At 42.5% G+C, this 22,777-nt stretch overlaps 1 protein-coding gene across 2 annotated transcripts in view; it reads right to left on the bottom strand.

Annotated features, from left to right (window-relative positions):
• TTYH1 (tweety family member 1) overlaps positions 1 to 22,777 on the bottom strand; it is a 133,614-nt gene that overhangs the window by 34,533 nt on the left and 76,304 nt on the right. For both annotated transcript variants that reach the window (XM_070729356.1, XM_070729355.1), the window contains exons 3-5: positions 19,409 to 19,520; positions 9,220 to 9,440; positions 6,228 to 6,323 (exon numbers count right to left, since the gene is read on the bottom strand). In XM_070729356.1, coding sequence (XP_070585457.1) covers positions 6,228 to 6,323; positions 9,220 to 9,440; positions 19,409 to 19,520 — 429 coding nt within the window. The remainder of the gene's footprint in view (positions 1 to 6,227; positions 6,324 to 9,219; positions 9,441 to 19,408; positions 19,521 to 22,777) is intronic.

Here is a 22,777-nt window from a genome sequence, read left to right as displayed (position 1 = left end):
TCTTACCTGTCAATGACTACTTCAGCTTTAACCACAATAATACACAAGCACATCATAGATACAAACTTAATGTAAACAGCTCCAAACCATTAAAATGCCACTTCAGAAAAAACCACTTCAGCAACAGAGTGATTAAGGCCTGGAATTTACTTACCTGGCTCTGTGGTTTCTTCCCCAAACCCTAAAAACCTTAACCTTAGACTGTCTACCTCACCACATTCCTATGAGGTTTGTAAGGGTTGTGCACCATTGTGTCCTACTGTCCTATTGTCCTCATTTATCTGTATTTACTTTGTTTATGTTTATACCTAGTTGCTATTACCCACATCTTCCCACTTATTTGACTTTCACCATTGTATTGTATTGTATTTTTATATTGTTCTAAGATGCCCTGAGTTCTATGGGATTGGGCAGCATTGAAATAAATTAAATTAAATTATGACTGTATGACTGTAACTTGTTGCTTGTATCCTTAAGATTTATATTAATATTGATTGTTTCCTGATTGCTTATTTGACGCCTATGGCAATCATTAAGTGTTGTACCTCATGATTCTTGACAAATGTCTCTTTTCTTTTATGTACAGTGGGAGCCTATGCACCAAAGACAAATTCCTTGTGTGTCCAATCACATTTGGCCAATAAAGAATTTTATTCTATTCTTTTCTATTTTCTATTATTTTCTATTATTTTCTATTCCTGCTATCTTGTATATTTGACAAATAAATAAATAAATAGTTGCAAAAGGTATCACATGACCCCAGGGCACTACAACTGTCAGGCAACGAGTGCCAAGTACCACAATTTTGATCACATGACCTTGGGATTTCCGCCACGGTTATAAGTTGAAAGACAGACTTTTTTTCAGTGCCACGGTAAATTCAAATGGTCACTAAACAAACTGATGGTTAAGTCGAGGACAAACTGCGTGATGGTACATTGTCTGCCAACTCAGGTACTAATGGAATGTACATCAACACAACCAGGAAAAAGAGCCTCGTTATCGTGGGAAGGTCACACCACAATAAAGATTCGGTCTGAATTTAAAAAACAGCTTTTGAACTGAAAGGCAGAATTCTGGATCCAAGGAGAGCTTTTACACAATAGGCTGTGAATTTCATAATACAGTTTCTGTGACTGAGCTGATGAACAAGGCCTTCCCGTCAAGTGATGTCTCACTAAGACGACACAAAGGAATGTTAACAATCGCAATGATTTTAGATGATGCTCAGCATCGCAACAAGCCTGCTGGAGTGGGTTCGAGTACCAAAGATGCAGGGCCAAATCAGTATTGCCAAACATTTTACAGGTAGTGCTTGAGTGACAATAATTTGTTTAGTGTTTATTTGAAGTTACAAGGGTACTGAAAAAGTGACCTATGACCATTTCTCACACTTATGACAGTTACAGAATGCCTATGATCATGCGATTTAGAAACATTGAAACATAGAAGATTGACGGCAGAAAAAGACCTCATGGTCCATCTAGTCCGCCCCATACTATTTTTTGTATTTTATCTTAGGATGGATATATGTTTATTCCAGGCATGTTTACATTCAGTTACTGTGGATTTACCAACCACGTCTGCTGGATGTTTGTTTCAAGCATCTACTACTCAGTAAAATCATATTTTCTCACGTTGCTTCTCTTTCCCTACTAACCTGAGATTATGCCCCCTTGTTCTTGTGTTACCTTTCCTATTAAAAACACTTCCCTCCTGAACCTTATTTAATGCTTTAACATATTTAAATGTTTCGATCATGTCCCCATTTTCCCTTCTGTCCTCCAGACTATACAGATTGAGTTCATTCAGTCTTTCCTGATACATTTTACGCTTAAGACCTTCCACCATTCTTGTAGCCCGTCTTTGGACCCGTTCAATTGTATCAATATCTTTTTGTAGGTGAGGTCTCCAGAACTGAACACAGTAGTATTTACATTACATTACATTTACACAGTATTTACATTCGGATGCTGAACAACTGGTTCACATTTATGACGGTTGCAATGTCCCATTGTCCTGGGATTTCCTTTTGCAACCTTCGGACAAGGAAAATCAATGAGGAAGCCAGATTTACTTAACAACCATGTTACTAATTTGACAACTGCAGCGATGCCCTTAACAAATGTGGCAAGAAAAGTTGTAAAACGAGACAAAACCCACAACACATTTCTTACTTAGCAACATAAATTTTGGGTTCAGTTGTGGTAGTAATCTGAGGACTACCTGTATTCCGATCCTTTTCCCATTTAAATTACACACAAGGCAAATTTGCCTCAACAACCTACGATACTTTTCCTCCTGTTATGTCCCACCTGTTATGTTCCCTTGGCCTTATCCCCAATCCTGTATTGGGTTCCTACCTGGATGGGGGGAGGAGGCATTCCGATAGCAAAAATGAGCTGCACGCACAGATCCAGGTGACCAGCGGGTGTGGGCACCCGTCAGAGCGAGATTTGGCTTCTGCGTATGCGCAGGAAGCAAAATCTCGTGAGAGGCTGGGCAGGCGTGCAAGATTTCAGCAATTTTTGGGAATTCTTTTGCTTTCGTGCATGTATAGAAGCAAAGAAATTGCTGAAATCTCACATGGCCACTCATCTTCTCATGAGATTTGCTTCCTGTGCATGCTCAGAAACCAAATCTTGCTCCAACGCACGTGCGCACACACCGATCAGCCAGAGCTGCGCATGCATCAGCACCGGTAGCGGAGATAAGATGCAACCCCCACCTGCCCCAATCTATGCCTCAGCAGCCATCCTACTCTTGTCATAGTCACATAGTCGTTTGAGGCAGTTTTAAGCTGGGTATAATCTGAAGTGCTCCACCAACCATCCTGTTAATGATGTGGGCATGTGACTGGTAAGAGATGGGATCAACCTGATTTTGATTGGGGAACTCAGGCGGATGTAGGCATGCCCTTTGCCCCCTGGTTCCCAGAAGCTGCCTGCTAGGGCCATGCCAGTTTCGCAGCATGAGAGCCCAGGTCAGTGATGGCGAACCTATGGCACGGGTGCCACAGGTGTCATGCGGAGGCATATGGCGCAACAGGTAGAGTGCTGTACTGCAGGCCACTGAAGCTGACTTGTAGATCTGAAGGTCAGTGGTTCAAATCTTATCACCCGCTCAAGGTTGACTCAGCCTTCCATCCTTCCGAGGTGGGTAAAATGAGGACCCGGATTGTGGGGGCAATAGCCTAGCTCTGTTAAAAAAAAGTGCTATTGCTAACATGTTGTAAGCCGCCCTGAGTCTAAGGAGAAGGGCGGCATAAAAATCAAATAAATAAATAAATAAATGAAAGAATGAATGAATGAATGAAAGAATGAATGAATGAATAAATGAATAAATAAATAAATATCTGCCAGTACGCGAACCATTGCTCTAGATTGGCTCCAGCGCGCATGTGCGCTCCAGCCAACTGATTTTCAGTTCATGCAGAGGCTCTGGGAAGGCGTTTTCAATTTCCAGGGGCCTCCGAGCGGGTGGGGGAGGGCATTTTCGCTCTCCTCAGGATCTAGGAAAGCCTCTGGAGGGCCCAAAATAGGCCTACTGGGACCACCGGAAGTCAGGAAATAGGCCATTTCCAGCGTCCAGATGGCCTCATGGAGGGGAAGGTGTTTTTGCCTTCCCCAGATAATAAATTATGGATGTGGGCACTCACGTAAGTGTGATAGCAGCACATGCATACGCTTGCGGCACCTGAGGGAAAAAAGGTTCGCCATCACTGGCCTTGGTTTTTCAAAATGGACTCCTGCTTATCTACCAGGCCTCTGAGTTCCAGTTCAGAGACCTGCCAAGTAAAGAGGAATTTCTTGTCAGCTAGTGGGAGCCAGGTGGTTGTTTTTCAATGGTTGTTGTTTTTAAGTACAGTGGTACCTCGACATACGAGTTAATTCGTTCCAGACCGAGCTCGTTAGTCGATCAACTCGCATCTCAAACGAATGCCTTTAGACTTTGTTTTTCGCGCTAAGATAACCGGAAGCAAGGAGATTCTTGCGCCACCTAGTGGAAGTTGTATCTCACAGTTGGACAGCACTCTTTGGGTGTTAGATAAAATTGGGAACCTATCTGGGTGCTTGAAAACAAGCTTGGTTAACAGCTGTTGAGGGGACAAGCGAGATTCTCCTGCTTCACCACACCCCCTCCCTGTTCACGTAGGTCTGTTTTGAATGCGCTCCTCAAAACATGCAGAACCATGAGTGAGTTTTCACAGACAGCTAAGCTGCCATTCTAGTCATCTGTCAAAACTCATCGCAAGACCCACGCCTCATTTTAATGTAAGAGATTGCATGGAGAGGTTCCCCCCCCCCATTGGTTGTCCCAAAGGTGATTTTTCAAAAGGCAACTTTATTTTTCCTTGAAGACATTTCGCTTCTCATCCAAGGAGCTTCCTCAGCTCTGACTGAATAGTGGAAGAGGGATTAATATTCGTTGCAGTCATCTGGTCATTAGCACTCTTTCTGAGAGTCCTTGAGGCCACTTGAAGGGTAATTTGTGTCTTCGGGGTCACCTGAATAGGTCAAATGGTTGTGGAGCCTTCTTGGAACTGCTGAAAGTTTCCACACCCATTTGACCTATTCAGATGACCGTGAAGGCACAGATTACCTTCAATGACTCTCAGAAAGAGTGCTAATGACCAGATGACTGCAAGGAATATAAATCCTTCCACCTTCCACTATTCCGTTAGAACTGAAGAAGCCTCTTAGATGAGAAGTGAAATGTCTTCAAGGAAAAACAAAATCCAGTTTGCCTTTTGGAAAAGCACTTTTGGGACAACTGTTACCTGGATGACTGAGAATCTCCACATATGTTTTTTTCCCCACTGGTGATGATGATGATTTGGGATGGGAAGAAAACAAATTCTGAGGAATCCATCAACCCAACAACACACTGGCTTTATAAGCAGGTACGACAGGTTGTGAGATCAGCAAGTTTTATACTGTATGGGTTTCTGCTGACTCATAAATAAAACTTTAACTCAGCAGTGGAGAATGGCCCTCTAGCTAAATCCATTTCCTCACCAGTGATTTATAACATCCTCCTATTGTCATTGTGCTGAGATAACAATAATGAGGGCAGGCTTTATAACCAGTTGGGTTATATACTACAAGATGCTGCAAATCACCAGGAAGGAATGGCTGTTGTGTACTTTTAAAAAAATGGCCTTGATACAGAATGCAATGAAGAGAAAAAAATTAAAGAACAGGGAACAGGAGATAATGGCTTTATATCTGTAGGATATCAGATTGAGGAAGCCAGCTATAAACCAAAGTTGGAAATTACATACTTCTAAACCAAGTTTTTTGGTCTCAGTAGCACAGCATAGTAACCCTTGATTAATTAAACTGAATTAACTTAATAACACTGAAGCCAAATTGGTTCAGAAAGGTGCAAACTCATCTGGTGTGAACCTAGCGTAAATTTGGTACTTTGATCTGCAAGGTCTGGTTGGTAACAAAATCTGAAGAATCATTGGAATTGGATGGCATATAAATATAACAAATCATCATGGTGGATTTAGCAGATTTATCTACTTTCCCAGGGCCATGGTGTAGTCAGATCTTTCCGACAGTGTTAAATGCATTTTTGCAGGTGGTAAGTTGTTCCAAGTGAAGCTGCCTTTTGCAATTGACTGAAGATGTTTTTGTCAATACCAATAGCGTTCAAATGATAAACCAGATATTTTGGGTTTGCAATGAAGGCACCTTTCATGATTGGTAAACAGCTTTTCTTCCAATGTTCCTGCAACTTCTGGCCCAGTACTGTAGTCCTTTGCTGAGCTCTGTAGCCCATTTGTTACCAGATGTCCAGGAACTCCAATAACTTATTATTATTAAATCTGCTATCTTGTGAGAGGATCTTTCTGTCTCCATATATGCCTTGCGGTATAGCTGTGAGTAAATTGAATATTGCAAAGTTATCTCTCCCCAGTTTGTAGAAAATTAAATTTATCAGTGTGACGCTTTAAGACGGATTATTCATCATCTCTGGATATCTTTATAATAACTCATTACCTGTAGTTATATTTGAGACCAAGCATTTCCTCTATCTACCAACAATCCCAAGGTACTGGCTATCTTTAAAAGAATTTTGTTTTGCAGCCATAATTGGGATAGATGATAGAAGATCCACCTAAATCTCCCTTGAAGTAGGACAGCCCTGATAAGTTTGTTCTTGCTTTGTGTCCCTGATTTCTGTTCCCAAATATGCCCACCAGGTGGCGCACTTACACGATTACCAGCCACTTGATCTGCTTTGCCAATCCGAGCAAGGTGAGTAGACAGATGATAAGGTCCAAAAGCAGAAGTAAGATATAGGCCAACCACCTGAGAGAATTAGAGAGCAACAGAGTAAATAAAACTTAACTGTCAGGAAATTTGCCCCCCTCTTCTTTGTGGCAAGCCCTTAGGTATTGGAAAACATTTATAAAAGTCCACCTTCCGTTTATTTTGCCCTATTGTGGCATCTTTCGTGCCCAAACAGTTGCTGCCACATTTTCAACCAGCACGCCATGTGCTTCAAACCTAATTTCTTCTAGTCATCTCCACTTGGGTCAATTCAATCCTCTTATGCATCTTTGAATTTTATTTTTCTCTGTGCTGTTCTATTTCCTAGCTTCAGATGGAGTTCAAATCATTATTATCTGCAGCAAACCCCCCGCCCCCCCATAAGATGGGATCCTTCCTTTTCATGGACGTATAGGTAACTGTTATTGTCATTTGTTTTAGTGTGGGTACACTGGAACACATTAAAAATGAAATTCTGTTGCTTGCTTTCAAAAATGTAAGTATACTATTGCATAACACACATGCATACACTATCTACACACACAAAAATCCCCACATATACATAAATACACACATACATATGAATACGTATATATACTGCTCAAAAAATAAAGGGAACGCTCAAATAACACATCCTAGATAGAATGAATGAAATATTCTCATTGAATATTTCATTTGCACAACTATTCCACTGGCACAATAGCATGTAAAATTGATGGTCAATCGGTGTTGCTTCCTAAGTGGATGGTTTGATTTCACAGAGGTTTGATTTACTTGGGGTTACATTCTGTTGTTTAAGTGTTCCCTTTATTTTTTTGAGCAGTGTATATTAATTCCTGTCCATTTTGAATACAGAGCTTGAGAGTTCACAAGGTTGATACTATATAGGGAACAAAACTGGGACCGAATCTGAATGTTCTGCTTTGGATACCATGAAACCTCCTCCCAGGAGATAGCAAGGAAAACAGGTCGTGAAGAAGATGTGTCCCAGACAATCCTAAGCCCCCTGCTCAAGTAGCGCTTATGTGTTATGTCCTGGATAGATGGAAATTAACTTCTCTGCCACCCTCACCACCTTCTGAACTGCTTTCCTGTCTGAAGCTTGTAATGCTTCCAAACCAGACTGTAATGCAACATGACAGGATGCTCTTGAATGTCCCTATATAGGAAGTGGTAAGGACTTTTCTCATGCAATGCAGAAAATGCAGGCGCTGCTGTGGCCGCTTCACCAGGGTCTCACTGTTGAGCGAGCCTCAAGCCAGCCTACTCGTTAGCTGCACACCCAGAAACTTGATGCTGCTAATCACCTCTTCCGATGAGTCGTTAATACACAGATGTGTTTGGAAGGGCCTGCCTTTTCTGAAATGGACAATGACCTCTTTAGTTTTTCCAAAGTTTACACAGTTCACCAAACTCTCTACCTTCTCGATGTATGTATATAGGCCTGTATAGAGGGGTTGGCAAGAGGTGGGATGGTGTGCAACATGCAGCTCCATTACCGCTGGTCATGAACATGAGATTTGGCTTCTGCGCATGTGCAGCAGCCGAATCTTGCTGGCCTGGCACCACTCTCCCCGGATGAATCGGCTACTTCTGAGAGGGCAGGGAGAACAGACAGAGCGCCCCTCTGCCAAATAAGATCCTCCCTCTTCCTCACCCACTTCTGCAGAGATAAGACATCACGGTCCATAATGGAATGAGGGAGGACGTCGGTTGGAGATGGTCTTATTTCTTCAGGGAGGATGGAGGATGTCGCTTGGTGGAGGGGTGGTCTGTCTGTTCCCCTTGCCCTCCGCTGCTGCAGCTGATTCATCCGGGTCCGGGCCCAACAGCGCGCTGCTCTCCACCAAGCCCAGATGAATGGGCTGCAGCATTGGAGGGCAGGGGGAACAGACAGACTACCCTTCCATTGAGCGACAACTTCCAACTTCCCTGAAGAAGTAAGACAACCTCCATCCACCCTAGTTCCGTTCCAGAATACAATGTCTTACCTGTGCAGAAGTGGGCGAGCAGGAGAGAGTCTCGCTCGGTGGAGGGGCAATCTGTCTGCTCCCCTCGCCCTCCAAGCAGCAGCCAATCTGTCCTGCATATGTGCAGGAAGGTGAAAGGAGTGCACACGTGCTTGTGCGCATGCATTCTCCCCCCTCAACCAGAGCAAATAGCTGCCCTTTACTGCCTGTATATTCAGCATACAGCCCTGAATTCCAGCATCCATTCTCTGCCTTCAACTACACAGTGAAGCAACTCCCTGTCTCAACCACATAGTGAGACCATTCCTAGATTCTACAACATTTCTTTCCTTAAGTTGGTTCTTACACTAGAGGTAAAACTCGAAAAATTAGAATATCATGCAAACTTTCATTTATTTCAATAATTTAACTTAAAATGTCAAACTTAATATATAAGAGATATTAGTATAGAATATCTCTCATAGAACAATATCTGACTTCTGAAAAGTACAAGCATGCATGTGTACTCAGAACTTGGTTTGGGCCCCTTTTGCAGCAATTGCTGCCTCAATGCGGTGTGGCATGGACGCTATCAGCCTGTGGCCCTGCTGAGATGTTATGGAAGACCAGGATGCTTCAATAGTGGCCATCAGCTCTTCTGCATTGATTGGTCACATGTCTCTCATCTTTGTTCTATGTACAATCCTTTTTTTATTGATCGCATGTAATATTCTAATTTTCTGAGATGGGGGATTTGAGGTTTTCCATGAGCTGTACCCCATAATCATCAAAATTATGGCAAATCACGGCTTGAAGTATCTTGCCTTGCATGTTATTGAATGTCTCTCATATATTGAGTTTCACCTTTTAAGTTGTATTGCTGAAGTAAATGAACGTTTGCACGATATTCTAATTTTTTGAGTTTCACCTGTATTATCAGATTTATTTTCATTAAATCACAGCCTCTCCATAGCCTTGACTCTTACCGGTAGTCTTCCAAAGAGCCAACTTGTTCTGCTAGGATGCTGGTTCCTCCGCGGGCATCTTTCCAGAAGGGGATGCCATCCAGGGTCTGTGCTACGGCCTCAGCCTGGCGGCGTGTGTTCCGGACCACAGCCACCAGTTCAGTCCTCTGGGACAGCGTCTCCTCAAGCTGTGTCAGTTCCCCCCGTACTGTGGCTGAAATAAGCGCCACAGTTTCAGAGACCTATATGGGCATAAGAAGAGGAACATACTGAGGTACACCAAAAGAAAGATAGTTGTATTATACGGGAAGATAGTTGCATTATACGGGAAGATAGTTGTATTATACGGGAAGATAGTTGTATTATACGGGAAGATAGTTGTATTATACGGGAAGATAGTTGTATTATACGGGAAGTGTTCTGCCGGGCTCTCTGATTGGAGCCTCCCGAAAATTCAAGGATACAAATTTCAGACACACACACACACGTTTGAAAATGCAAAACAATGTTCTTTATCACAAAAGTCAAAATAAGCTAAGCACTCTTTTTGTATTGCAAAGAGCACTCTTCCCAACACAATCAGGTAGTCTGTACAATTTCCCTTAAGCAGTCATTAAGTACTTATAGCCAGCAGCTGTGGAGAAACTTCATACCCCTTCTTCTTCCAACGAAGGGAGACACACACACACGCTGCTCTGCTTTGGTTTCAAAGGCGTGAAAAAGCAACAAAGTCCAGCACACAAGATTCCTGACGATACTGCAACAGATATTCTTCCACAATGGCCAAACCCACATGCTGCTATTTATAGCAACAGCCCTAATTACTGGAGCCCCACCCAAACACAGGTGGCCTCCCTTATTTCCTGTAATATGTTCTTACTTGGTCTCTTCTACACATAATTCTGCGCTTGCGTGGATCCAAAATGTCATCATCTGAAGCTATAGAAAATAAGGAAGATTGACTGCCTTGGCTGTGTGCCAAGCCTCCTCTGCCGAGTCACTCCCACCTTCTTCTTCGTCCGAGGAAACTAAACTCTGATCTGATTCTGTCGGCAATAACACAGGCCTATGACATGTTGAATTTTCCCCTGCATCCACCTCCCCATTCCCTGGGGCAGGAGCTGGGCCAGAACCAACCACAACAGAGAAGATAGTTGTATTATACGGGAAGATAGTTGTATTATATGGGAAGATAGTTGTATTATACGGGAAGATAGTTGTATTATATGGGACTGCCTCCTCCCTCATACCTCACTGTGGCCAGTAAGGACCCACAGAGTCAGCCTTCTCCAGGTTCCGTCTGCCAAACAATGTCATTTGGCGGGACCTTGGGGAAGAGCCTTCTCTGTGGTGGCTCCGACCCTATGGAATCAACTGCCCCAAGAGATTTGCACTATCTCCTCCCTACCAGTCTGCCGGAAAGCCGTTAAGACCTGGCTTTTCCAGCAGGCTTGGAATTAGGATGGATTGTGAGTATGCATATTTTTCTTTTTATGATATTGTAGTTTTTATGGATTTTAGATTTTCATGTAGAATTTATTGATATATTTATTGCTCTTTTTACTTGTATTGTATTTATGACTTAGAGCCGCTCAGAGTCTGAGCAGCATATAAATGCAATAAAAATAAATAAATAAATAAATAAATTATCTGGTGCTGTGAGACATTCATGTTCTTGGCAGCAAATTGTAGGTGTTCAGGTACATCAGGGGGTTTTGAATGGCTGTTTCCAGTGTGGCCCTGCGCATCAGATGTAAGGGCCACACTGGAAACAACCATTCAACAGGGCCTCTGCCAGTGAAAATGGAACTCGGGAACTCCGGTTTTGCTGGCAGAGGGTTGCAGGAGGCCATTGCAAGTGAAAATGGAGCTTGTTTTTGCTGGCAGAGTCACCACAGGCACCCCTGACAAGAGTGACATCAAGTTGGGCACATCCACCCTGGCCATATCCACCCTTGCCCCCTCCCCAAATGCTCACAGCCCCCTCACAGCCAAGCTGCTTATGCCATTTCCCCCTGGCCAGAGAACTTAAAAACGGGGCCACCACCAAGAGCTTCTTATGGTCTACCATCATGAATTGATGCCTCCTAGAACAGAGGGACACCTTGTGGCTGAAAATTGCACCTGAAGGTGGGATTTGGCCTGCTAAAATCTCTCTAGAGCAGTGGTTCTCAACCTGGGGGTTGGGACCCCTTTGGGGGTCGAACGACTGTTTCACAGGGGTCGCCTAAGACCATGGAAAAAAACAATTTTCCCATGGTGTTAGGACTTAATGCTTCTATTCTGGCATGCTGGAACATATCTTTATAATCCGACCAATCAGGCATTTACAGTGGGGGTCCTTCTGACTTTCCTGCCAATCACCTTAAAGCTCTGTTAGGAAAATTGGCGCTAGACTTATGGTTGGGGGTCACCACAACATGAGGAACTGTATTAAGGGGTCGCGGCATTAGAAAGATTGGGAACCACTGCTCTAGAGAAATACAAGATTGCAAGATTATCCCTATGTATTCCAACAGTTGTTTTTGAGTGTGAAGGAGGTCATTGGATTCCATTGTGCTTAGAAATGGTAATGTTGCCTATACAGACTCTAGGTTTGCCAGAGACACAGCTTTTAATCATTTTGTATTTAATTTGGGGGGGGGGTGTTTAAAGATGTGTAACAAAAATTATTTTGGGGGGAATATACAACACCAGAATGATGTAGAAAATTTCAAACAGATTAAGAGCTCAAATGAACTTGATTTAAGACTTTGAAATGAATTGAAAGGGTCCTTTCTCATGGGAAAATTTCTATGTTTGGAGGGCACCAAATGCCACTTTAAAAGAGGTGTTTTTTAAAAAAATGAATAGCTGCAGGAAAGTTATTTGCATTTATGGAAAAATTAGAAGTTGTTACTGAATAAAAATAAGTCCCCTTGAATAAAACTGAAATGGACCTGCAGGTGGATTCAGAAAACATACCAACAAGGAAGAGACGAAAAAATGTACATGGTACCTCTACTTAAGAACTCAATTCATTCTGTGACCAGGTTCTTAAGAAGAAAAGTTTTTAAGTAGAAGCAATTTTTCCCATAGGAATCAATGTAAAAGCAAATAATGCGTGCAAATTAATTAGGAAAATTAGGAAAATTAGGAAAATGATAAAAACTCAGAATTTGGGTGGGAGGAGGAGGAAGAAGAGGAGGAGGACAGTCGCTGCCGAAGGAAGAAGGTGAGGTGAGGGGAATCAAAAAAATCCAAAACTTTAAGGCTTAAAAAAAAAAGAGGGATTCTGAGGTGGCGAGGAGGAGCATGCGCCTCCTATACACTTGGCACAAGGCTGCCTCCCATACACTGTGCCAGAGAGAGAAGCCCAGGCGGGCAAAAGAGAGGAACCTCCCGCTCCTTTGACCAAAAGGCGGCTGCTACTGCTGCTATCTGCTTCCTCTTCCTTCCCATGCTGAAAGGCTCCCCCCCCCCCTCTCTCTTGCTTGCTTTGTAGCCAGTGCCTTTCCTTCAGTGTGGTGACTCCTCGATTTGGCTGAAGCTGAGTTAATCTGGCCAGGGTGAAGCGCCCCCTTTTGCCTTTCTGCGCCCAGACGTTCTGGGAGGCAACCTTGCACTGGGTGCATGGGAGGCAGTGTGAGGGAGTCATCACAGCAAAGTGGTTTATTCCTTCTCCAAGCGCCCAGAGAAAGGAAAACACTCCATTCGCTCTGGGCTGCTCAGAGCGAAGGGAGCGTTTCTTTTCTCTGGGCGCTGGCAGAGGTTTATTCCCTCTCCAAGCACCCAGAGAAAGGAAAATGCTTCGTTCGCTCTGGACTGCCAAAGCAGTGCCACCAAAAGGCTCCTCTGGCAGCCCAGAAAACCCGAGATTAAAGGGGGAATGACAGGAAAATGGCCAGGCCTTCGTGCCGCTCTTAAATATGCTGGGAAATTTTGCCAGGCTCGAGTTCTTAAGTAGAAAATGGTTCTTAAGAAGAGGCAAAAAAAAATCTTGAACACCCAGTCCTTATCTAGAAATGTTCTTAGGTAGAGGTACCACTGTATTTACAAATGAAACTCGATGGTAATTTAATGATTTTTTAAAAAGATGCAAATGTTAAATCACAAGAGAGATGTGGGTTTTATTTTTACATTGGATCTATAAATGGGATTTGCTGACATTGTCACACTAGAATTGCAAAAGTGGCTTGACAAAGACTCCAAGAATTTTAGGAGAATAAATACAAGGAGTATGAGAAAGCATGTGTTAAAAACTTCCTTTGAGGAATATAAAGATCATAATTGGTTTATTTGAGCAATGTTAAAATAATGGGATGCTGTTTCTTGTTAAAATTTATTTTATCCGAACTTTGAACTTCCCATCCAAGGCGTATCCTTCTGAATCCTTCCTTCAAAGATCCATCAGATGGAACGTCCAGGATAGTGTCCATGCTCCCCTGGAATTAGAATCCCCCTCTCTATCTTTCTGTTCTGACCTAAGCCTCCTGATTAATAATAGACCACAAAAGGAGTCCCAAAAACCTATTTTTATTTTAACGGCTATGAATTATGTTTGCACCCAGCTGTAATAAGTCCCAAACAATGTTAATGAGTCTGACAGAAGAAGGCTGATATCATAGACCTTTATCTCTCTTGATCACGCTTTCTTCGGATTCTTGATCTTCTGACTTATTGGAGCACGGTTTTGTTTTGTGAAGTAGAGGGTTAAGATTTTATTGCTGCATTCTCTAGGCCAGTGATGGCGAACCTATGACACGCGTATCAGCACTGACACGCGTAGCCATTTTCGGTGACACGCGGCCGCCGGAGAAACGGAGCTTTAGGGAGTGCAATTGCAACCACAATTATTATTATTATTATTATTTTTCCTCTCCCCTTAATTAAGAGGCCGGGCGATTTTCACCCGGCCGATATTTGCGATGGCTGGGAGGGGCGAGAACACCGCCTCCCAGCTGGGCGTGCCTGCACGGAGCGGAGGCTCGCCCACACGCTGCCTTTGGCAGCACAAGCATGCCTGTCCGGCCGGGGGAAGAATCGCCCCGGCTGGACGTCAGTTTCAGCTGGGGGGGGCGCCGCCTCCCAGCTGATTGGCGCGGCGCTAAGCATCGGAGCCCACCACGAACGGTGGTTGGCTCGCAGGGGCCGCTGGGAGCGAGGGGAGGGGTTGCAGGCCTATTTCAGGGTCTGGACCCCTCGCCCTCGCCCCTCTGCTCCCTGCTCGCCTTCCAGAACGGTGTTACAGGAGACGGTGCTAAGCTAAACCCTTACCGGGTTATTAATTTGTAATTTAAAAAAATCATGCTGGGCTCGCAAAAAAGAGAGTCTGAAAAAAAACCCTGCGTGGACGTCGCGCCATTTGCTTCCTCCTTTGGTGGCTCATAACTAGATTTTTACAACCCCCCACCCCCCTTGATAAGCTTTTTCTTGAATCTGAACAGTTTGGGGGTTCGCCAAAGAGAGAAAAGTGAACGAGAGGGAGAGAGAAAGGGAGGAAGAGAGGAAGGAAGGAAGGAAGAGATAAATATAAAGGGAGAGAGGGAGAAAGAGAGGGAGGGGAAGAGGGGAAGGAAGGAAAAGAGAGAAAGAGAAAAAAGTGGAAGAGAGAAGGAAAGAAAGGAAGGGAGAGAGAGAGAGAAAGAGTGAGAGGGAGAAGATAGGAAGAGAGAGAGAGAGAGAGTTTTAATAGTAATAGAGTTTGGTTTTGTTTTATTATTAATTTCTTTTAATAAAAAAGAAGGGATTTGTTATTTATTTATATTTATTTTTTGTTTGTTTATCTGTCTATCTACCTACCTACCTATATATATATATATATATATAAATATACTTCTATGCCGCCCAGTTTTTTTCTCAAGGTGACACACCACCCGAGTTATGCTCAGTTTTTTGGCGAATTTTGACACACCAAGCTCAAAAGGTTGCCCATCACTGCTCTAGGCTATTCAGAATTTTATTCTATCAGTTGCTTTTGCTTTACAAATATAATTATCAGACTTGTATGTTGTATCCTTTTTGTTCTTAAGTACTTTAGGAGGCAGCACAAAGGTTATAAATATTTTAAAATAAACCAACCAAGAAAATTGCAAATAGATTTCCAACAGAATATCATTATTTACCTTCCCTGCAGTAGATGGCTGCGAGAGAATGCACCATTCCTATCACACTCTGGGGCCATACAGGGAACCATGAAATCCAACTGGTTTAGTAGTCTTTGATGGGAAGCAACTGTGCCACATAACGTGCCCCAGAATCCTTTGCAACATGCAAAGTACTGTATTGGGGTTTCCTCAGCAAATGTGTAAATATGAAAAAGACATTTGTTTCCAGTGGAAAGCGTATGAAATGTATGAAAATAAAGCTTAAATTGTCTATCCAATAATCCGTGCACTGATGATTCACAGGTTATGCAACTGCTTTTGGATTTTACTTGAGTCCACAGAAGAGAATATTTGTAGCTCAGAACTGAACTGTGGGGCTCCTTGGTCTTCTCTGGGCTTGCTTTTCTTGCAGATACCAAGAGCACATCCACCAACACTTACAGGGGAAGTCACTGGTTTATGAAATGATAGCCGGACTACTAGCACTTGATGATGTTGCCTACTCTGGTAATGAAACATCTGCAAGAAAACAACCAAGCTCATAGAGCACAAAGAAACCTATTGGATGAATGAAGAAGAACATCACTCCGTGAGCTGCACTGGTTGATAATTGGTCTCTGGGCACAATTCAAAGTACTGTTTATGACTAGTGTTGGGTGAACCTAATGAAGTTCGGGTTGGGCAAACTCACCCGAACACGAAGAGCAGCAAGCCGCTGTGGCATCCTTTTCTGTAAAAATAAACAAGGAGGTGGGGAATTTCCCACCTCCTTTTGCTCCCTTTTACTTTTACAGAAAAGGATGCCGCAAGCAAAAGTAGGTGGGGAATCCCACAATGGGATTCCAGGGGCGGGGCTTTGACATCACGGAGACTACTTCCTGGCCGGCTGAAACGGGGAGGAAGGAGTCTCCGTGATGTCAAAGCCCTGCCCCGGAATCCCTTCGTGGGATTCCCAACCTACTTTTATTTGCAGCGACGCTGCGGCATCCTTTTCTGTAAAAATAAAAGGGAGCAAAAGGAGGTGGGGAATCCCACGATGGGATTCCCTACTGTCCTCCCGGGCGTCGTCGTTTTGCGGTGTTTGAGCGAATGCTGAACCCAAACCCGAACTTCACCCGAACTTTTAAAAAGGTTCGGGTTCGGGTTCAGATTTGGCATGCTGAACACTGCAAAGTTCGGTTCGCCCAACATTATTTATGACCTACAAATCCCTACATGGCTTAGGACCAGATTTCCTATGGGACCATCTCCTGCCTCATGCATCCCAGCGGCCAGTTAAATCCCACAGAGTAGGCCTTCTCCAGATCCTGTTGGCCAGACAATGTCGTCTGGCGGGGCCTAGGGGAAGAGCCTTGTCTGTGGCAGCCCCAGCCTTCTGGAATGAACTCCCTCTGGGAATACACGCCGCCCCCTCCCTCCTGGTCTTTTGTAAAGCTTTGAAGACCTACCTCTGCTGGCAGGCATGGGGACCGTGAAAGACGAGATTGTCTCCGGCCGATGTTGTGAATGATTGAATTGGATGAATGGAGATGATTGTATATGGGGTTTTTAAAGGATTTTTTATTAATAATTCTTTGTTTAAAAAAGTAATTATATTTCTTCACACATATCGTACAATGTACTCCGCCCTGAGTTCAAGAAGGGCGGCATAGAAGTCAACTAACTAACTAACTAACTAACTAACTAACTAACTAACTAACTAACTGACTGACTGACTGACTGACTAACTAACTAATTAACTAGCTAACTAACTAACTGACTGACTGACTAACTAACTAACTAACTAACTGACTAACTAAGTAACTAGCTAACTAACTAACTGACTGACTTACTGACTGACTGACAACTAACTAACTAACTAACTAACTAACTGACTGACTAATTAATTAACTAGCTAACTGAACAAACAAACAAACAAACAAACAAACAAACAAACAAACAAACAAACATCTCTCCAGAAGAATGTTCTAGCACATTCTGCTAGAGGTTCACTGAGGATAGGCTCCAGCATGAGTCCGAAAGCTCAGATCCTTTAGTGCAGAAACCATCCAACCAACTTCCACCACGAACTCTGCTATCACTCTGCTATCCTACAACCTTATTTGAAACCACACCTGTCCTATCATACAGACATGTTAGCTGTCAAATTGCAAAGCTTTCAAGTTGCCATAAGCGGGGTGGGGTGTGGGGTGGGGGGGCAAGGTGTGGGGGGGAGAGAACTGACAAAGTGCTGATAGTACTAACTGAAACTACATTCCACAAATGTTTCTTTTACTGATTGTGTCCTAGGTTACTGGAAACAGCAGGAGAGTGTGGTTCATTGGAGAATATGATTTATAACATGTCCATTGAGGAGGGGGAAAACAGCGTCATGAAGGCACACAACCTACATGAGCTCAGTTCTGACTGCAATTGCTGAAATGTCACTCCTAATAAATGGCTATATTTTTTTTGAAGTTTGGCTCGTGGCTCATGAATTAATTAGGGCATCTTTTGGAAATTTCATATTAGATTTCTGAAGACACCTGCAAGACTTAATTTATAAGTAGGACATATCTTCAGTACGACTTATAGGTAGAACATGCTTTCTATCCTGTCCATAGAAGAGGACTATCCCATATATCATACTGCTTTTGTGAAGGGTGCTTTCTGAGGTTAGTTGTTTTCTTGCAGATATTTCAACACTAAAATAGAAGGAACTAGGATTTGCTCTCTTTTAACTTGGTGGTTCCTTGGTTAAGCTATGATTTGCTGTTATGTTCTTTTCTGAGTTGGTAGTTCCTTGATGGGAGTATTGTTTATGTCTTGATTGTTGGTCTATTAGAAACATAGAAACATAGAAGATTGACGGCAGAAAAAGACCTCATGGTCCATCTAGTCTGCCCTTATACTATTTCTTGTATTTTATCTTAGGATGAATATATGTTTATCCAAGGCATGTTTAAATTCAGTTACTGTGGATTTACCAACTACGTCCGCTGGAAGTTTGTTCCAAGCAGCTACTACTCTTTCAGTAAAATAATATTTTCTCACATTACTTCTAATCTTCCCCCCAACTAACCTCAGATTGTGCCCCCTTGTTCTTGTGTTCATTTTCCTATTAAAAACACTTCTCTCCCGAACCTTATTTAACCCTTTAACATTCTTAATTGTTATTGTTAATTTTGATATTAATTCTGTTCATCTAAGCATTGAGCACTAGTACTGTGATGGCGAACCTATGGCACGGGTACCAAAAGCAGCATACAGAAACATATCTGCTGCACCCGAACTGTTGCCATAGCTCAGCTCCAACGTGTATGTATGTGCCGGCCAGCTGATTTTTGGCTCCCACAGTGGCTCTGGGAGGGCATTTTTGGCTTCCAGAGAACCTCCAGGGGGAAAGGAGGGAGGGCATTTTTACTCAGCCCAGGTTCCAGGGAAGTCTTTGGAGTCTGGGGAGGGTGAAACATGAGCCTAATGGGCCCACCAGAAGTTGGGAAATAGGCCGTTTCTGGCCTCCAGAGGGCCTCTGGGGGTTGGTGGAATCTGTTTTCACCCTTCCCTGGCATTGAATTATGGGTGTAAGCACTCACACATGAATGATAGCATGTGCACATGGTCTTTTGGCACCTGAGGGGAAAAAGGTTCACCATCACTGTACTAGTATATAAAAACATATCAGCCCTCCCTCCCTTCTAGCTGATGATATTACCTAGTGTGGTAATGAAATATCTGCAAGAAAACCATCATTCTCAAAGAGCACCAAGGAACCTCCCCAGTTCAATCTTGAGCTACAAATATTGTCTTCTATCAGTGTACAGCTTTTGCTCTGTCCACCCACACACAAATACTCGTAAAATAATAAATAACCTTTTAGTCACCATAAGGCGTCATGTTAGCTGCCCTTGCAACGTACATTAAGAGCCTATCAGATTCACACTCAATATGTATCCCTGAAAGAAACCTGAGTCAGAAGTCACAAATCTCACCCAGGGTTTTTGACAACTAATTTCAACCTTTGATTCATTTCTAGGATGTGAATATAAATGTGCTTCCAAGTTCCATCTGAGGACACGGGGTTACATAAAACATCCAGGGGTGCTTCCCTGGATATCTTGCCCCCTCCCCATTTGTTCACTTACCAGACTGTCAATGGAGCTTAGCGTGTGGTTAGCATTGAGCAACGAATATGTGACCTGGTATACTCCATCATTGGTCTCGCTGTTTCCATAGAAACCGATGCCGATCCCAGCACTGTGACAGGTTAGGGTAAGCGGGAGAAAAAGAAAGAGAAATATATGAACATAAAGATTTAGAAACCTTGTAGCCTTGTTCCTTAAAGATGGCTATGCGCTTTTCTAAAAATGTTCATATCCTGTTTTTTTTACCCCTGGCATCACTGTCTCTTTATGCTACGTGATATAATATTTAGATAAAATAGACAATATACATGCTTAACGACTTCAGGCACTACCAGGGAGTCCTGAACTTGTGACTACAATTTATGTTGCTAAGTGAGGAATTTGTTAAGCCCCATTTTGCGACTTTTCCTGCCACATTTTATTTTATTTATTTATTCGTTTGTCCAATACATAAATACATAGGAAGAAAAATAGACATGTAGTAATATATATAAGGGTAAAAGTGAACTTATAGGAGAGGATATATGAAAGGAAGAAAATATGTATGAAAAGCGAGAGAAAGGAAGACAATTGGACAGGGGACGAAAGGCACACCGGTGCACTTATGTACGCCCCTTACTGGCCTCTTAGGAACCTGGAGAGGTCAATCGTGGAGAGTCTAAGGGAGAAATGTTGGGGGTTAGGGGTTGAGACGATTGAGTCCGGTAATGAGTTCCACGCTTCGATAACTCGATTGTTGAAATCATATTTTTTACAGTCAAGTTTGGAGCGGTTCGTATTAAGTTTGAATCTGTTGTGTTGTCTTGAGTTGTTGCGGTTGAAGCTGAAGTAGTCATTGACCGGTAGGACGTTGCAGCATATGATCTTGTGGGCAATACTCAAGTCGTTTTTAGGCGCCACAGTTCTAGGCTATCTAGGCCCAGGATTGTTAGTCTATTTTCGTAGGATATTCTGTTTCGAATGGAGGAGTGAAGGGCTCTTCTGGTGAAATATCTTTGGACATTTTCAAGGGTGTTGATGTCTGAGATGTGGTATGGGTTCCAGACAGATGAGCAGTAGTCCAGGATGGGTCTGGCAAAAGTTTTGTAGGCTCTTGTGAGTAGTGATTTTGTAGGCTCTTGTTAAGTGATTCACTGCGGTTGTTAAATTAGGGATACAGTTGTTAAGTGAATCTGATTTCCCCACTGACTTTGCTTGTCACAAGGCCACAAATGGGAATCACAGGCCCCTGGGATACTGCGACTGCCATAAAGACATGTCGGTTGCCAAGGATACGAATGTAAATCACGTGACCAGGGGAACGCTGCAACAGTCAAAAGTATGAAAACGATCATAAGTCACTTTTTTCAGTGCCGGTATAATCTCAAATGGTTACTAATCAAACTGTTGTAAATGAAGGACTACCTGTATCTGATTGAATAAAATATATTTCCCTGTGGAATAAACTACACTGGCAGTGCCACATTGAGGCAGGATGAGCTAATTGCCTCAGGGAAGCTGTTCAGCTTAAAGATGGCTGACGCAGTGTTTCTCAAAGTCATCAACTTTAAAAAGAGTGTACTTCAACTCCCAGAATTCCCTAGCCAGTTATGCTATCAGCTATGCTGGCTGGGGAATTATGGGAGTTGAAGTCCACTCTTTTTAAAGTTGATGACTTTGAGAAACATTGTGTTATAGGGAAGTGATCTATCAGGTGTGATAGAGATTTATTTTATTTTATTTATTTGTTTTATTTATTTGTTTCGATTTCTATGCTGCCCAATCCAGAGTTGGCCTTCTCCGGGTCCCGTCAACTAAACAATGTTGTTTGGCGGGACCTAGGGGAAGAGCCTTCTCTGTGGCGGCCCCGACCCTTTGGAACCAACTCCCCCCAGATATCAGAGTTGCCCCCACCCTCCTTGCCTTTCGTAAGCTCCTTAAAACCCACCTCTGTCGTCAGGCATGGGGGAATTGAGACTTTCCCTCCCCCTAGGCTTATAAAATTTATGGATGGTATGTTAGTATGTATGATTGGTTTCTAAATTGGGGTTTTAAATTAACTTAAATATTAGATTTGTTTACATTGTATTATTATTGCTGTTAGACGCCCCGAGTCTGGGGAGAGGGGCGGCATACAAATCTGATTAATAAATAAATCCACATCTCACATCATTACGGAGAAAGAATTCCATTACATATCCAGCTGTATATTAAATAACGAGAAGTTATTAAATAACGAGAAGTCACCATCTGATTCTGCACCTCAGGAAGCAAAATGTCTTGAACGCTTAGTAGTTACCAGTATACCAGGATAAAAATGCCCTAGCCTCGCCTTCTTATTGACATGCTCATTTTCTACCTGATGGGGTTTATTTGTTCGCACAGCATGGAATAATCCCTAGTTCCTCATATGATTTTAAATTGGTGCCTCAGAAGCGTAAGTTCATTAGGTGCATGTCTTCATATTAGTATGGATGCCTGGCAATTCTCTTTGGCATATGAAAACTTAAAATAAGCTGACCTGATTCACAGGTCTCCAGTAAATACACAGATTGGATATAATTATCCACTCTAGTCCACACATCACAAATCTCACAATCCCCCACAACGTTCTGTGATACCTTACATATACAAGCCCATTGCATGACAAAACATCTACAAATTTATTTTATTTATTTTTAAAAAATTTATAGGATAGTAGTAGTTTGCATAAATATACCACAAGTAAAAATATTAACATAACAAAATGTTAACATAGCATAAGAAAAAAAAACAAGTAAAAATGTGTACAAATGTCTACAAAAATGTACATTGGTCTGTACTTGTAGGTATACATGGACACAAAATCAAATGTGTTCTTACACAACCTGATGGTGTTTCACAAAATGGTGAGAACATTTTTCTCAGAGGTACCATCTTATCTGTTTGGATTTTAAAATAATTTTTATAAATTATATTTATTGGTTCTTAATTGGTTAGGTTGTATTTTATAGATGTTTTACTGTGTTTATTAAGACAATTAAGACAACCTTTCTTAGAATCTGGAATGGCACATAGCCAATCATCAGAGGGTCACTAAATTTAAATATGAAGACTTTAAAAGCAAAGTTTTGATATATGTATTAATAGAACAAATACCCTTCTCCTATAATCCACCTGAAAACTTAAGCTCCTTTCCTTTTTTAAGGATGCCCCAGTCTTGTTTCTTCTTCCCATCTTCCAGGCTACCAAACCATGATTAAAAAATAAGTGCCTGTGATCATGCTATGGATTTCTCACATAAAATAGGCCGCTTGCCATCAGTGTTCCCTCTAATTTTTTTGGGGGGTGGGCGGAAAAGTATAGTGTCTGAGAGGCAGTCCCTTCGGGACTGGGCAGCACTCTTTCTCT

This window comes from Erythrolamprus reginae, chromosome Z (assembly GCF_031021105.1).
Source record: "Erythrolamprus reginae isolate rEryReg1 chromosome Z, rEryReg1.hap1, whole genome shotgun sequence".
Taxonomy (NCBI): domain Eukaryota; kingdom Metazoa; phylum Chordata; class Lepidosauria; order Squamata; family Dipsadidae; genus Erythrolamprus; species Erythrolamprus reginae.
This window is presented reverse-complemented; position numbering and strand designations above follow the sequence as displayed.